The sequence below is a fragment of the Raphanus sativus genome, chromosome 8, assembly GCF_000801105.2.
Source record: "Raphanus sativus cultivar WK10039 chromosome 8, ASM80110v3, whole genome shotgun sequence".
Taxonomy (NCBI): Eukaryota; Viridiplantae; Streptophyta; class Magnoliopsida; order Brassicales; family Brassicaceae; genus Raphanus; species Raphanus sativus.
Window position 1 is genome coordinate 2,083,807 of NC_079518.1, and position 15,994 is coordinate 2,099,800.

Here is a 15,994-nt window from a genome sequence, read left to right on the forward strand (position 1 = left end):
TATAAAGAAAGGAACATTAGTGATTTAATGTAGGTTTAACTATAAAGTATAAAGGTGTATTTAATTTAAAAACTTACAAAATAAATATTAGGTCCAACAAAATGTTTCTGTTTTAATAAGATAGATGTTTATAGTTTATACAAAATGGCTAAACTCAAAAATTACCGATGTGTCACGTGACTCGGGTGTCGGGTCTCTCATGTTCCATGATCAACCAACACATTTCCCCTCCTTTCTTGGTCCTTTCTGAATAGATAAACGGGGGGGGGGGGGGGGGAGAGAGAGAGACTAAACTATACGATGAAAGAAATTGTCGTAAATAAAAGAGCGGGGAGATAGAGATTATTTAAACTTTATATTTTAGACAATGTCGTCCACATGTAAAAGGACACGGGGGGGAGATAACATTTAGTGCGATGAAAGCTTAACCGTAAGCAGAGGCGTGCCTCATGTGTAATCAAAAAGGCTTTTGCCTCAGACCCCCAAAATATATACAAATTTTAGGACCCCAAAATTCTCCAAAAATCTGGTGTAGCATAGTGGTTTTAGTGAACACACTATAATGTCATCCTATGTTCGATTCCCCCATTGTTGCTTTTCAATTCTTTTATCAGAAAAAGTTATTTCTGTTATATTGTCAACTTCCCAAAATCAGAAAAAGAAAATCTCTTTAGTGATCTCCAAAATTCCTAAATAGAAAAGACATAAATATCTCAACTACTTTATACATGATCTATCTATATTTTCATGTTGTACATCTTATTTCTCACGCAGTATCCTAGCATTTTTCTTCATTGTTCCTTCTGTGCTTCTAGCCTTCTATCAACAAGTGTCTCTTTTTATTTAATCATCACCATTTTTTTTTTTTTTGAAACTAATCACCATCACCATTTCTTATTGTATCAAAATATATGTTTCTTTCCGTATAGACCGCATCGATATCATTTTTTCTAGTGCTTTTAGTTTTTTTTTAATTAAGTTAACATTTCACACTAGTAAGGAATCTAGATTATGAAAATTTGGTGAAAGAGTTTATTGAAAAGGAGAGGAGAAAGATTATGTCGTAGTTTTATATTATTGTTTTAGTTTTTCTTTATGCTATTTTAACTATAGTTATATTTTAGTCAAAAAAAATTTTGGTTAAAAACCCCATTTTTATACTTGCCTCAAGCCCCTGTAGACCTTCGCACGGCACTGACCGTAAGATGTAGAGTTTGAAGGTTTTCCAAGATAAGAAAGAAAGATCAAATGTGAAATTCCAAGGAAAGCAAACAGCCGAGAGAATGAAAGGAGACTGATTAATCGAGACTAGTCTGACCAAAAGGATTATTAGTTTAGACCTATCCAAAGGCAAACGGTAGTTCTATTTGAAGTTTATCATGTGTATAAATAAAATTAAAAGGCCCGATTTTTAATGGCCGAATCATTTAGACCTTTGAGGTTTAGTGGTTGATAAAAATAGTTGCGTCAAACGATTGTGATCAGCTCGAGGGTTAATAACTAGTTGGGCTTTTATAATTTCAAAACCCAATAATGTTTTTTTTTTCTTCTATTGGGGCGTTTCTAGGGCGTCACTCTGCATCGTAATATAAATACCCATCGAAACGAGAGTGCTATACCATTCGGCATCGGCGACAATACTATTTGAGTATTTGGGGTCTCGTTTTTTTTTTTTCACTTTCGTTATAGGTTTTAGTACTGTTTTTGGTTTCTGAAATATAGATATTTTTGTTTTGGTTACGATTTAGTTTTGTTATTATAACAAACCCTCGTGGTTCTTCGAATCGGGCAAGAGAGAGTCCGGTGTCTCTGAGTCCTTGAATGAATCTGGCGAGGGGAAATAGATTTGGCCGTGATATATCGTTTCAGTCGTCCTTTTTCTGGTTGGCGATCTGATTGTTGCTCGTCCACACTTTTTTTTCTCTTTCCTAAAATGTTTTTGTCTCTTTAAAGTTCATAGAAATGGAAAATGCGAATGATGAGTATAATTTAATTATTTCTTCACTTTGATCCGACTGGATAATTAGTTATCCTTGTGGACAATATTCTGATTACTGACGCATTCACTTTTCTTAAAAGCTTTAAAAGGTTTTATTACAACTTAACAATGTGTGGTACTTTGATTAAGAGGTTTTAGAAACTAAAATTTGCTAAACTAATCAACAAATTAATATCAGCACAGTGAAAAGAAAAGTAAACTGGTTATAACTGATGTATGTTGAGACTAATCTGCAATTCCAAAAATATTTGATCAATTTTTCAGAAATTTTCACAGTACTTAGGTATTGATCAAGTTGAGACTAATCTGCAATTATTACATATTACATAAAATTGATAACTACATAAAATTGAAACATTTGGTGTTAATAGATGTCCAGTGAAATCATTGAACCGAGTCGACGAGTGGGGACAAGTAAGTGGTAGAACTTTGAACCGATCCCATTAGGCAGAGTTCAGTTTTGTGTGATGCTGGTTTCACATAGCAGATGTCTAACTGTTCACTTTGCTGGGTTGATGTCAGGATTATGTGTAATTGTCTTCACAATCCATTATGGCCCAATAAGGAGTCATCGTCTTTGAAACTGAAAGTAAGAAAAGAAAAACACAACACAAACCATTTCAGTGGACCTCAGGTTCGTATCAATAGTAATTATACCCATTTCAGTAAGAAAAGAAAAACATAACACAAACCATGTCAGTGGACCTCAGGTTCGTATCAATAGTAATTAATACCCAATTCAGTTTGGTTGTTGTTGTAAAATACGAAAGGTCTGATCAGGTTGGTTTGATGAAAGTGAAAACAAAAAGTGTGAACGAAGAAAGAGTAGTAGTAAAAGGATACTCGCTTAACTGGTTTTAGGTTTTAACTCTGCGCACAGTTTAGACACACAAAACGAGTAAAAGACGTTGCCTTGACTTTTTAGTGCAACTATTGATGACTGAGATTCTACATTTCAAACAGACCTTCTCAGTCGTGACGACTGATGACATCTTTTCCTCTGACATTTTATTTTAATAAAAAAGTACCAAAGCTACATCAATATGACTAATATCAATCTTTCATCTGACATTTCAGTTCAAACAAAAATATTTTTTTCTTGTGCGGGGAAGTGTGTTGGGTAAAAAGTGTCACACCGAGACCAGAGCCATCGTGTCTCCACTTTTTCTATTTACTTGTGAAGCCCTATGTACGAATATCCCGCATCTCTAGGATTTAGTTCCCTCGTTTTGTCTGTACAAGAAAGATTGATTTATTCAATCTATCGTGGTTTTAAACCATACCCAAGAGACAGAGAATGATGGATGATTCGAACAATTCTGATTACTTTAGGTAGTTTCGAGCTTTAAACTTACTGCATTATACCAAACTTACTGCATTATACCAAATTTTAGCAAAAAAAAAAAAAAAAAAAAAAACTTACTGCATTATATTTTTGTTTCTGCGAAAGGTTATATCATAGCTACAGAACAAACATATTCACTGCATGTTTTTAATAAGATTTGATAATGGAGAAGCGAGGAAATTGTACTCAACTGACATGTCTATGCCAAAAAAGGTTCTGAAATGATTACTCATTTTATACTCCACTATCAGCTACGAATCGAACTTTGGAGTTTATTCTCTAGACTTTACGCTTTGATGAAAGGGATCAGATTGGGTGACTCGCAAAGGGCAATAATGTACAGACAAATAATATGAAAACAACAGTTCATGGGAAGCATTAGAATTGGCTGTGGCGGTGGGCAGCACAAAAGATATTGTTGGACCTCAAATAGTATTATAGTCAATACCTTTTTATTAAAATACATTTTTACAGTAAAAGTCTATATCACTACAGATAGTCAATTAAATATGTTCAAGCTGGACGTAACGATTTTACTTTGTATTCTGCTGAATAATATACTCCATAATTCAATTCTGGCGGTAAGAAAAAATAGTTTATGCAACCTTGAGCATGTTATGTTGTTGAACATATAAACGTATTAAATACATGCAATAGTACCAACTTTCTGATATGATCAAGATGTTATAATACAATGATGTTTTTGGCCGCAATACAGTTAAATCCTTATACATGAAAACATTTGGTAATCAAACATTTTGGCCTACAAAGATCCAAAGTAATTAAACCTTTGAAAAAACATTTTTTAGCTTTTTACCAAAAAAAAAAGAAACATTTCTACCTTATTATTTCTTGTAAATTTTCTTATCCCCAAACACCAAAAACTTTCTCACCAATGAAACTCACAAATCTTCTAACGGATCCCTTCTCCTGCTCCTCAGCCGTCTCTTCGCCAACGTCTCCGGCAAGGAACTCCTCCGTGGATTTCAAACCGCCGTTGCAACCACCAGTACTACCAACCAATTCATGATTCGAACTAGAACATGCACGAGAACTCGAAATCGAATCAGTAAGTTGACTTGGACTCTCTGAATCAGCCGTACCAAAGCTAGGACTAGCGAGAGCTGGAGCTTTCCCTGAACGCTTTCTCCGATCTTTCTTCTTCTTGGTTTGTTTCTTATTCTCCAAGCTTTCTTCGTAAGCGTCGATGATTTCGTGAATCAGCTTGCGGCTTGGTGAAGAGTCCCATCTGACCCAGTAACACGTGTAGCAGCTGAAACAGTCACAATGAAAAAGAGGGGAGTGATTGTCTGAACGGGACTTCTCGTGGAGTTTGGTCTTATTCAGGCGAGATGCATAGTTTCGGTCGCCGGAGTAAGAGGCGGTTGATAAGAGGTAAGCCAAGACTTCGCGGTCTTTCGGTGAAAGAACCGCCGCTAGTGAGAAGATAGCAACGGGAAGAAGAGAGAGAAGGTGGTCGTCGGATTTTATCTGCGGCGAAGGGTGTACGGTTCCTTTGCGGTAGAGCTTCTTCATTGCTTAAGAGAGAGAGAAACAGAGACCAGACATTATTAAAGAAGATGTTACTGAGACTTTTAAATACCGAAAGTTATTAGGTTTCTGTTTGTTTTCATTCCTTTTTTATTGTTTTGTTATTTTAGTTTAGTACTATACTACTATGAAATTAGGCTACATGCAAATAATACTCGACAGCATCATTGTATGGTCTGAGTTATAAAGTTTAATGTGCTTAATAAATACATCAATTTTGTTTACTAAAGCCTAATAAACAATTTAATGTTTACAAATTTTTAATTAAATAGTATTTAGTTTTGTATGAGTTTATTGCTTTTCAATGTGTCACAAAGGTCCTCCTTGGGATTTGGATGTATTCTTTTGTTTTCGAAAGTTTCTTGAAAGTTGTTGACTACTATAATTCAAAGTTTCATGATATCATTATCGTCCAACACTTGTAAAGTTGTAATTAAAGTGGTATCATTTGTTTATATCTAACACTTGTATATTGAATAATTCACTGAACCGGGCCAATAAAAAACGGGCCGAAACTTAAAAGGCCCAACTAAAAACTATTGCACTAAACAAATTTAGCAGACACTGCTAGAGAGCCAATCTACAACTTTATAGATGTGTTGCTTCTTTGACACCCTATATCTACAAAAATATTCAAAACTCACAATTATAAACTCTCAGAGCCCTATGCTTTGTTCTTTGACTATTACAGCCTCACCGCACTGCCGTTGAAAGCCACCGTGAGCTGGCCAACTTTTAAACCCTGCCTCTTCCTCTCCACGTCCTTATAACCATTAAACGTCGCCGGTTTAACCAATTCCTCAAACCCAACACGTGGTCCACAGCCACAGCTCTTAACCCTAGTAACCACTTCATTTGAGGTTCGTTTATAGTGACCAAACCACTTGGCTTGCATGTAAGCGTTCCTCCTCCACGGCGGCACGTGAATCTCCGCTCCTTTCATCGACCGTCTTATCTCAAAGCACATGATTCTCACTAACTTTTTCAGCTCTTCAGGTGTTCCCACAAAGACACTTGGCAGTTCAGCTAAGAGAGAAAGGTATCTTGTTGTAGGCTTAGCAATCTCAAATTCTCCGGCAAGATTTGTCTCGACGATGAAGCGGCTCTTATGATCTCCTCTATTAACGTCAACGTACTCGTACTTTCCGGCCGTGTTCTTACCAAATCTCTCCCACTTCGACTTGCAAAGACCTGTGTGACATATATATATTCATCTTTCATCTTAGTATATTCTCATGTGAATCACAAGTCACAAAAAGTAATCACTGGTATGGTATCATACATTTATACATACAAGTACAAAAACTTTCAAAAAATAAAAGAAAATACGATCATCTAACGTAGTCACTTGACTCACTTTTATATGGTTTTAAGGATCCAACCTACTTTGTTTGTAACCCTACTTACTACTTTCGTGTAGGTTTACCTAGTACATATGGATCATCTTCTCATTTCAGTGTTTGTACAGTACATTTAAATACCAAAATCCACTGTGGTATTAACACATATAGACATACACATCTTTTATATATTGCAAACGAGATCCACCGGCCTATTAAATTTTCCTAAAGCAAACTTATTAATAATTAAAGATATGCTACAAAATCCAACAATATGTTTTAGCAAAAAAAAAAGTCCAACAATATGACTCAGTTTCAAATACTACTAAGGTTGAGAGATATGTTATACAACATCATACCTCTATCTTAATGTGAAGCTACTTATACGTGTGATGTATGCCAAGAAATCTCTATAGTAATAAAATGACTAATCAATCTTGAAGCTCAAATGTGTTATCTTCTTGACAAAATAATTTTCCAATCACAAGACCAACTTAATTCTCGGATCATTTTTTTTGTAATCATGCCTCTAAACCAACCATTCCTTCGCAAGGCTTAATCAATATGGATCAACCATTAACAAATAATAAGTTTGTGAACGAGTAGCTTTGAGGTTTAAAACTTAACCAATTCCCCTCAAACCCAAAACACATACAAAATGTAAATTTCCTAGTAAAGAGAGCACGTGTTAGTACCTGCATCGAAACCTTTGTTACGTAGATAAGCCATCAAGAGTCGTTTCTCTCCAACGAACTCACTTGCATTGACTACCTCCTCAATTATTCTCCGCCGCTCTCTGCCGCCACCGAGATTCTTACGAATCTCCGTAACCTCTCCTTCACATCTTCATAGTCATCATCATCATCAACGTCAGATTTATCATCGTTTTCTTCCCCAAGAACATCCTCGGGTAAAGCTTTCACTTCACCGTCCATATAAGATTCGACCAGATCCCAAAGATCGGCTGTCTCATCAGGAAAGTGATCGCTCCCGCTACTGCTATCGCATGGCGGACGTGCACGCGCCGCCTCGAAGTAAAAAGCCGCAGCTAATTTGTTGACTCTTCTCGGAATCTCTACCATTTTATGCCCTTTTCCTGGTTTCTCCTCTTCGGCGAATTGTTATATATATACACACGAGTATTATATTTACTATTTTAATTTAGTGATGTTTTCATTGTGTTGACAAAGCCTTTTGACCTTTTTGACGGAGTAGACGACAAAATGGTTAAAATGACAACATGGTGGTGAAATTATGGTGAATAAGGATTAACTGCGTTTTGTGTAAAGGAGAAACCATAGATGGCCTTTTGAGTTGATACAGTTAATTTTTAGAACCTTAATTGTTACAGCCATAGCGTCCAAATACATTCACTTCAAAGCGAATAACTTTTATCAAATCAGAATAATGAAACATAAACTAATCGATAAATATCATAATGAACTGTTCCAGTTTTAAAAAAAGGCACGGTTATGAAGTCTCTTAATTTAAGTCTTCATACATTTTCAGATTCAGGTCTCAAAGTTAAAACATTTCTTAAACTTTGCAAATCACTCATCATCAAAATAATAATAATGAGAAAGAAAAAGAAAAATCATGAGAAATTATTCTTTTTGAAAAACTTTCCATTTTTAAAAAAATATTTCCTGCATCCACTTTATATTAATCTTATACTCCCTCTGTTTCATTATAAGTGTCATTTTAGTCTTGTGCACACGGATTAAGAAAGTATTTAATTTTGCATATTTTCAATATAAAAACATCATTACCGATACAATTCAAACAATAGAAAAATAGAATGGAGAATAAAGTTAATAAATTTTGCATTGAAACTCTAAAATGACACTTATTTTGCAACGAAAAAAATTCTCTAAAATGACACTTAATATGAAACGGAGGAAGTATAAATTAGGTACTGAAAGAGTTCTTAACAATAATGATGGTTTTAAGCAATAAAAGTAACAATGCTTTTTTTGACTAATGATAATAATGATGTTTTAATATGTTAAAACACAAAGTTTTATCTACCACATGTGTACCTGAAGCAAGTTAAACTGTGGTTAGATATTTCATCTTCCACTTATATCACCTAATCACTTCAGTAGATTTGTTCCCTGGATTATCTTCTTCTGACGCGGAAACTAGAAGTAGAGTAAACCACAAATACGTCTACATTCAATGAATCTGAGAAGTTGACTAGGTTCAACGTATCCAAGGTTATCACTGTTCATTTGTTTCTTTTTTCTATTTTCAAGCTGGTCATGCAATTAGTACGTGAATATATTAAATTATCAACGGCAATGCTTGATGCGGATTATAGGCTTATCCATTACACGTGATGGCACTAGTCTTTGGTTCTGATTTATTCTTACAATAATCTCAAATTATTAGTACCAATCATCAAAAGATAGTTTCATCACGTTTCGAGATTGTAGAAACACGTTTTTTTGTGGGCCTACATCGATCGGTTAGTACAATTTGGGCTGAGCTTCAAAGCCACAAATCAATTATCTCCCTTTGCAAATTCTAAAACCTATATTGCTCAATTGGCTTAAGGCTCTGGCCTAGCCTTCTTTGACTAAGGTCAATGACAAAAGACCATGATAATCTTGTACCGTAAACTATGGTCCCATGGTTGCTGTCCGTATTATCATTTTCTCTGGTTTCGTCTTTACTTGATCGATGTTGGACACTGTTCGCTCTATTTTTTGGACCTTGGATCAATCTCCGGAACAGGCAAAAGACGTAAAAACATGTACTTCGCTTTGCTTAACTATCCCTGCTACATTATTTGGAAGTAAGGTGACCAATAACCATAGTCAGCTCAAAGTTTTTATAAAACCATTAGCATTTTAAGATGAATTTTAATAAAAAGGAAGATTTATGCAGTTTGGAGACATAAGACTATGCAGTATGCATAATAGCTATTTAAAATTTGAAGAAAAAAAAATGTTTCATTGCGTTGTGCCTAGCCCCTAGGACTGCCCTTAAGGTTTCTAGCTATGAAACGTTCTAACCGTCAATCTCATATATGGATCTTGTGTAAATTTTAGTTTATGAGAACAAATAAAGCAGTTTTGCTAATAGATCCTAAATTTTTGAAATTTTTCTCTGATTGCTATAAGAAAATTTACATTTTTTTCTGGACCGTGTAAATGTTCACCTTGTACATACATGGAGACGGCACTGCTTTAATGTGATACCTCATTTTATGTGAAGATAAATCAACTTTTGATTTTCTGATGCCCTATCGCGCTATTCCTGGGAAGAACTCACTTTGTGCACTGTATAATTGGTTTGATCAGACGAACGCACAACTTATTCTATGATTTTATATTCCATGCTTGATGTTGTGTCAGCTAGCTGAACTTTTTTACCAGCAGCTTGTACGAGGCAGTCACTTTTTCCGACTTTCTCTGTGAGATTTTTTGTTCTTATGTTAAAGATCTATGTCGCTTTGCAAACACTATAAATAACGAAAACATAGAGGTTAGGATCACGTTTTTCGGATTATTCAACAAACTGGAAGAAGATATAGAATTGAATGTATGCTTGTTGCTCACATTTGGAGAACTTATCAACTGAACAACTCAGAAACATAGGAATAAACTTGGTATATATGTATGTAGAATGATCTAGGGAAATGATGATAGATATACACGTTTTGTGACAGACATGCGTCTACATTCTGTTCCCATTTGGTCGTGCGAGCATGTTTGTCTTTCCTTGACCGTTTCTACTTTCATAGATCGTGCACTAGTGTCATTTTGAGTTTTAATCTTATTTTATATGCTTAATCGTTGACGGCTAATTATTTTACTCTTCAAGCATCAGAACGTGCATACAAGTTTGTGAGTGACGATGGTTTCATCTCTGCGCAAAGGTCAGCTCTTTTTAGTCTCCTCTACGTTTTCCTCGACGTGTAACCATGTCACTAATTTGACAAATTCAGTAAAAAATAAGGACAACTAGAGAGATAGAAAAGGTTACGACTCTAGAGTTTCTAAACTGTTTTATAAAGATGGAGCACATAGAGATAATAGATGCTCATAATATGTAAAAAAGTGGGTTTCTCGACCCATAAGAAATAATGTTACATCCTCTTCGCATCTTCCTTTTCCTTTTTGTTTCTTCCCTTTGTTTACTACAGATCAAAGCTGCTGAAAGTGGCTTGGGTGGTCATATCAAAGTAGACCCGAAACTCAAGTTCGAGAACCCGAATCTACGTCAAGCCTACATTGCTCTCCAATCATGGAAACTAGCAATCTTCTCTGACCCTTTCAACTTCACAGCCAACTGGAACGGCTCAGATGTTTGCTCCTACAGTGGAATCTACTGTGCTCCTCTTCCTGGCTCATACAACAAAACAAGAGTCGTTGCAGGCATTGACCTTAACCACGCTGACATGGCTGGTTACTTACCAGCCGAGCTTGGTCTCCTTTGTGACCTCGCTCTCTTCCACCTTAACTCAAACCGTTTCTGCGGTGAAGTCCCTCTTACCTTTAACCGCATGAAGCTCCTCTACGAGCTTGATCTTAGCAACAACCGATTCGTCGGTAAGTTCCCTAAGGTTGTCCTCTCTTTGCCTTCCCTCAAGTTCTTGGATCTTCGCTACAACGAGTTCGAAGGCAAGATCCCGTGGAAGCTCTTCGATAAAAATCTCGACGCTATATTCTTGAACCATAACAGGTTCCGGTTTGGGATCCCCGACAACATGGGGAACTCTCCGGTCTCTGCTCTGGTTCTTGCGGACAACGATCTTGGTGGATGCATACCGGGAAGTATCGGTCAAATGGGGAAGACACTCAACGAGATCATCCTCTCTAACGATAACTTAACCGGTTGTTTACCTCCTCAGATAGGTAACCTCAAGAAAGTGACGGTTTTCGACATCAGTTCAAACCGTCTACGTGGTCCGTTACCGGCTAGCGTCGGTAACATGAAGAGCTTAGAAGAGCTTCACGTGGCTAACAACGGCTTCACAGGAATCATTCCTCCGAGTATCTGCCAGCTTCCTAACCTTGAGAACTTCACTTACTCTTCCAACTTCTTCACCGGTCGTGCTCCTATATGCGCAGCTGATTCGGTGGCCGACGCTATGGTGAACGGCTCCATGAACTGTTTAACCGGTATGGCTCGTCAGAGATCGGTTAAGGAGTGTTTGTCTCTGTTGGCTCGTCCTGTTGATTGTAGTAAGTTTGGATGTCATAATATTTTCTCTCCACCGCCACCGGCGTTCAAGATGTCACCTGTTTTCAGGACACTCCCTCCGCCGGTTTATGTTTACCGTTCGCCTCCACCACCGTCGTCTAAGATGTCTCCCACCGTCAGAGCTTACTCTCCGCCGCCACCACCAGAGTCTAAGATGTCGCCTACCGTGAGAGCATACTCTCCACCTCCACCACCAGAGTCCAAGATGTCGCCTACTGTTCGAGCTTATCCTCCACCACTACCACCATCACCATCTCCTCCACCGCCTTATGTATACTCATCTCCTCCACCACCGCCTTACATATACTCATCTCCTCCTCCACCACCCTACGTATACTCATCTCCTCCTCCACCACCTTACGTGTACTCATCTCCTCCACCTCCGCCATATATATACTCATCTCCTCCACCTCCACCGTACGTATACTCATCCCCACCTCCGCCTCCTCCAAGTCCACCACCACCTTATGTATATTCATCTCCACCTCCGCCTCCTCCAAGTCCACCACCGCCTTACGTGTACTCATCTCCACCTCCGCCTCCACCAAGTCCACCACCGCCATGTCCTGAATCATCTCCACCACCGCCCGTTGTATACTATGCACCGGTTACACAAAGCCCGCCACCACCATCACCGGTATACTATGCACCGGAAACACAAAGCCCACCACCGCCAACACCAGTATACTATGCACCGGAAATACAAAGCCCTCCACCGCCAACACCAGTATACTATCCACCGGTAACACCAAGTCCACCACCACCGTCACCGGTATACTATCCATCTGAAACACAAAGTCCACCACCACCATCACCGGTTTACTATCCATCGGAAACACCAAGTCCTCCACCACCATCACCGGTTTACTATCCATCAGAAACACCAAGTCCTCCACCACCATCACCAGTTTACTATCCATCCGAAACACAAAGTCCTCCACCACCAGCACCGGTTTACTATCCATGGGAAACACCAAGTCCTCCACCACCAACTGAATATTACTATTCACCAAGCCAGTCTCCACCACCAGCAAAGGGATGTACGGAAAGCCATCCTCCACAACCACAAGCACCTCCGACTTACGAACCAACACCTGAATATTCATACACATCGTCGCCACCACCGCTTCCTTCCTACTCCGACACGTCTCTTCCACCGATCCCAAGTGTCTCGTATGATTCGTCTCCTCCTCCTCCTCCGTCTTACTACTAGTTTCAAATAATCAAAAAAATGCATTGCCTTATGATTATATAACGACTACTCACAATTTTATTCTTTTGGCTGCGAGACTTTAATTTGTGTGTTTGGTTTATTTATATATAAAAAACATTCCAGTTATTTTGTATTTCCATATTTTTCTTTTGGATATCTTGTTTTTTTTTTCCCTAACACAGAGCGAGCTGCATTAGCAGCAATGGAGTATATATATAACAATAAAATATACACATATTTAACAATAAAATATAGACATTTATTGTTTCAGTTCATATGTTATTAAAATCATATGTATAAATAATAACAATAAAATATACACATCTTTAACAAAATTAAATTGTTCAAAATTGAAACTGTAATTTCGTAAATGGGAATAATGACGTCAGCCTCTCAGTCATCATCCGGAAAACGGCGGCATAAAAAGAATGATCCATACATACATCGTCGTTAAATCTCTGTATCGCCGAAATAACTGCACCTCTCAGCTTGGGAAACTCCAAAAATTATACCTTCACTGCTTTTGATGTTTCGCCGGTAATCTTTGAATGTACATTTAGAAATCCACTTCCATCAATTATTAATTTATTTTTCACTTATTTGCAGGGAAAAAATTGTGTAAAGAAAGATCATACTATATATTGAATCTTTGATAAAGAAGATAACGCTTTCTATATAAAAGCTTATCATCGAGTGTGAATGGGTCCAGCAGCAACGGTCGGTCGCTTAGACAAAAACTTTTCAATCACTGGTCTTTTACAAATTAACCGCGTGTGAAAAAAATTATTACAAGTTACTAATTACTATATATGAGTCATTAACACCACCGTCAGAAAAAAAAACATTCACAAAGAAAAAAATGAAACGTTCAAGGAAGTTCTCATCGTCGGCAACAACCACCGTTATCCACACTTTCTATAATGACCATACTGCCCCTCCAGCAACCAGAGAGATCCCGATCGAAACCCCACCTCCTCCTGCGAAATCCACCGTCGTGACCACCGCCTCCGCCGACACAGCCGCAGCACGAATCCAGTCTGGCTACCGCTCTCACAAGATCCGAGGCCTCTATAGAACGATCTCATCCGTCCATCGAGAAGCCAACCGCGCACAGAGCGTGATCCAGCGTCAGGAGACGGTGGACGCCATCAGAAGCGACGAGAAGGAACGGCTGAGGATGAACGAGACTCTGATGTCTCTGCTTCTGAGACTCGACTCTGTTCCTGGTTTGGATCCGACGATCAGAGAAGCTCGGAGGAAGGTGAGCCGTCAGATCGTGGGGATGCAGGAGGTACTCGACGCGATATCGGAGGCTAAAGACGAGAGTCAGTGGTTGTGGTCTAACTACGATGACGACGTACAAGGCGGCGGCGCGTGGCCTATGTACTGGGAAGAAGCGGTGGAGGAAGAGATGTGTAGAGAGAGAGGCGGCGATGAGATGGAGAGATTCTGTGCTCAGTATTTGGGTTTCAGATGTTTCCAGAGATTTCTCAGAGAATGACGGCGGTAAATTATCCGGCGTACGGTAGATTTTATGTCTTTTTCCGACAACTTCGTACGACATATTTATCTCTTTTTCTTTGTTTTTTTTTCCTACTTTAAAGTAGTCTATGTTCTGTTAAATTTACTAACGTCGTTTTGTGAGTATGTAAACAGACTACGTGTCGTCATGCCCGTATGAAAACGTCACGTAGTGTTTTGTATACCAAGGGACTGATGAACCTTGACAATGAATAAAATACGGTCCTGATTAACAATCTCCAAAGTTCGGACGCAAAATATGGATCTATATTAATGTAACAAATATGTTATCGTTGGTTTTGAATAGTGATTGCTGTCAAATAAAAAAATAGTAATTTATCCAAATCTATATACATATTTACACAAAATATTGATGATGGTTTCTTGTTTTTTTCAGAAAAAAAGTTGCAATGGAGTTTCTTACAAGACAGTTTTTCAGTGTTAAGTTGCATTAATGTTTCTAGTACAGACACACTAACACGCTGACAAAAAAGAAAGATAGCTGAGTTACTAACACTGAGTATGCCTCTTACTCTCTTAGATATGTGATTATATATGAACTATATAGGTAACATTCAGCTTATATAGCATAAAAGACAAAGATCCAACATTTAAGACGTTATTCAACATCAAAGAGAGAGTACTAAGTCGATTAGTTCCTAAGTCGCACAGCTACACTTACACCTAGAAACACAGCGTTTGCACTCCATCAGGGACGGCCTGGCTACGGTGTTGACGCCGCATGTGGTGGTGCATTTCCTCTGAGACACACCGCCCCAGAGGCAACGAGCCATGCATCCGAGCACCGGCACGCACTTAGGACAGTTGAAGTTCATCTGCTCCACCACGCATGTCTTGCAGCTGTTTTGTGATGGCGGATGCCGGCAGCCACCAGCGGAGCTGACGGCGTTGGTTCTTGAAATCAACAATAGTGTTAAGAGGAATATGAGGAAGACGTGATCTGGACGCAGCATCCAGACGCAGACGCGGACCGATGTTCGTTTGATGCAAAATAAGAGGTTAAGTTGGATGCAATATCCAGATATTTTTCATAACTCATCCAGATTTTTCAGGATTTCTCGATGAGATTTTTAAGTGTTTCTAGAAACAGTAAACTCATCCAAAACTGTTAAAAGTCGATAATACCCTTAATTTATCCTAAGAATTACAGAGTTTTACATGAAACCAAATTTTTCCCCCAAAACTGGAAACCAAATTTTCTCCCCAAAACCGGAAAATCAAAATTTCCCCCCAAAACCGGAAAACCGAGTTTTCCCACCAAAACTCGAAAACCGAGTTTTTCCGCTAAAACACAAAAACTGAGTTTTCCGGCCAAAATATGAAAACCGAGTTTTCCCGCCAAAACCGGAAAATAAAGTTTTTCGGCTAAAACCGGAAAACTGAGTTTTCTCGCCCAAACCGGAAAATCAAATTTTCCCTCCAAAATCCAAAAATCGAATTTTTCCGCCAAAACCCGAAACCGAGTTTTCCGACCAAAACCCAAAAATCGAATTTTCCGGCCAAAATCCGAAAACCGAATTTTCCCGCCAAAACCCAAAAACCAAGTTTTCCCGCCAAAATCCGAAAACCGAGTTTTCCCGCCAAAACAAAAAAAAACGAGTTTTTTCCGCCAAAACCGGAAACCCGAATTTTCCCACCAAAACCGAAAAATCGGGTTTTCCAACCTGAAAACCGAGTTTTTCCGCCAAAATCCGAAAACTGAGTTTTTCCGGCCAAAACTAGAAAACCGAGTTTTCCGGCCAAAACTAGAAAACTGAGTTTTCCGGCCAAAACTCGAAAATCGAGTTTTTCCG

The 15,994-nt window shown here is 38.3% G+C and overlaps 4 protein-coding genes and 1 non-coding gene across 5 annotated transcripts; 3 read left to right on the forward strand and 2 right to left on the reverse strand.

Annotated features, from left to right (window-relative positions):
• The first annotated feature begins 1,780 nt into the window (after nucleotides 1-1,780).
• Nucleotides 1,781-1,913, forward strand: LOC130499300 (small nucleolar RNA snoR111). Its single transcript, XR_008938179.1, has one exon. It is a non-coding gene; the product is annotated as a small nucleolar RNA snoR111 (small nucleolar RNA).
• A 2,085-nt stretch (nucleotides 1,914-3,998) lies between these two features.
• Nucleotides 3,999-5,041, reverse strand: LOC108820944 (uncharacterized). Its single transcript, XM_018593980.2, has one exon. The coding sequence runs from the start codon at nucleotides 4,878-4,880 to the stop codon at nucleotides 4,209-4,211; it is 672 nt and encodes a 223-aa protein (XP_018449482.1). The 5' UTR covers nucleotides 4,881-5,041; the 3' UTR covers nucleotides 3,999-4,208.
• A 328-nt stretch (nucleotides 5,042-5,369) lies between these two features.
• Nucleotides 5,370-7,497, reverse strand: LOC108822898 (uncharacterized). Its single transcript, XM_056992299.1, is given in 3 exon segments — nucleotides 5,370-6,086; nucleotides 6,931-7,039; nucleotides 7,042-7,497. Coding segments are annotated over 3 exon segments (891 nt in total). The 5' UTR covers nucleotides 7,318-7,497; the 3' UTR covers nucleotides 5,370-5,580.
• A 2,732-nt stretch (nucleotides 7,498-10,229) lies between these two features.
• Nucleotides 10,230-12,782, forward strand: LOC108822895 (leucine-rich repeat extensin-like protein 1). Its single transcript, XM_018596096.2, has one exon. It carries the CDS (start codon nucleotides 10,326-10,328, stop codon nucleotides 12,657-12,659), a length of 2,334 nt encoding a protein of 777 aa, XP_018451598.2. The 5' UTR covers nucleotides 10,230-10,325; the 3' UTR covers nucleotides 12,660-12,782.
• A 582-nt stretch (nucleotides 12,783-13,364) lies between these two features.
• Nucleotides 13,365-14,418, forward strand: LOC108819416 (BAG family molecular chaperone regulator 5, mitochondrial). The gene has a single exon (XM_018592462.2). It carries the CDS (start codon nucleotides 13,519-13,521, stop codon nucleotides 14,158-14,160), a length of 642 nt encoding a protein of 213 aa, XP_018447964.2. The 5' UTR covers nucleotides 13,365-13,518; the 3' UTR covers nucleotides 14,161-14,418.
• The last annotated feature ends 1,576 nt before the right edge of the window (nucleotides 14,419-15,994 follow it).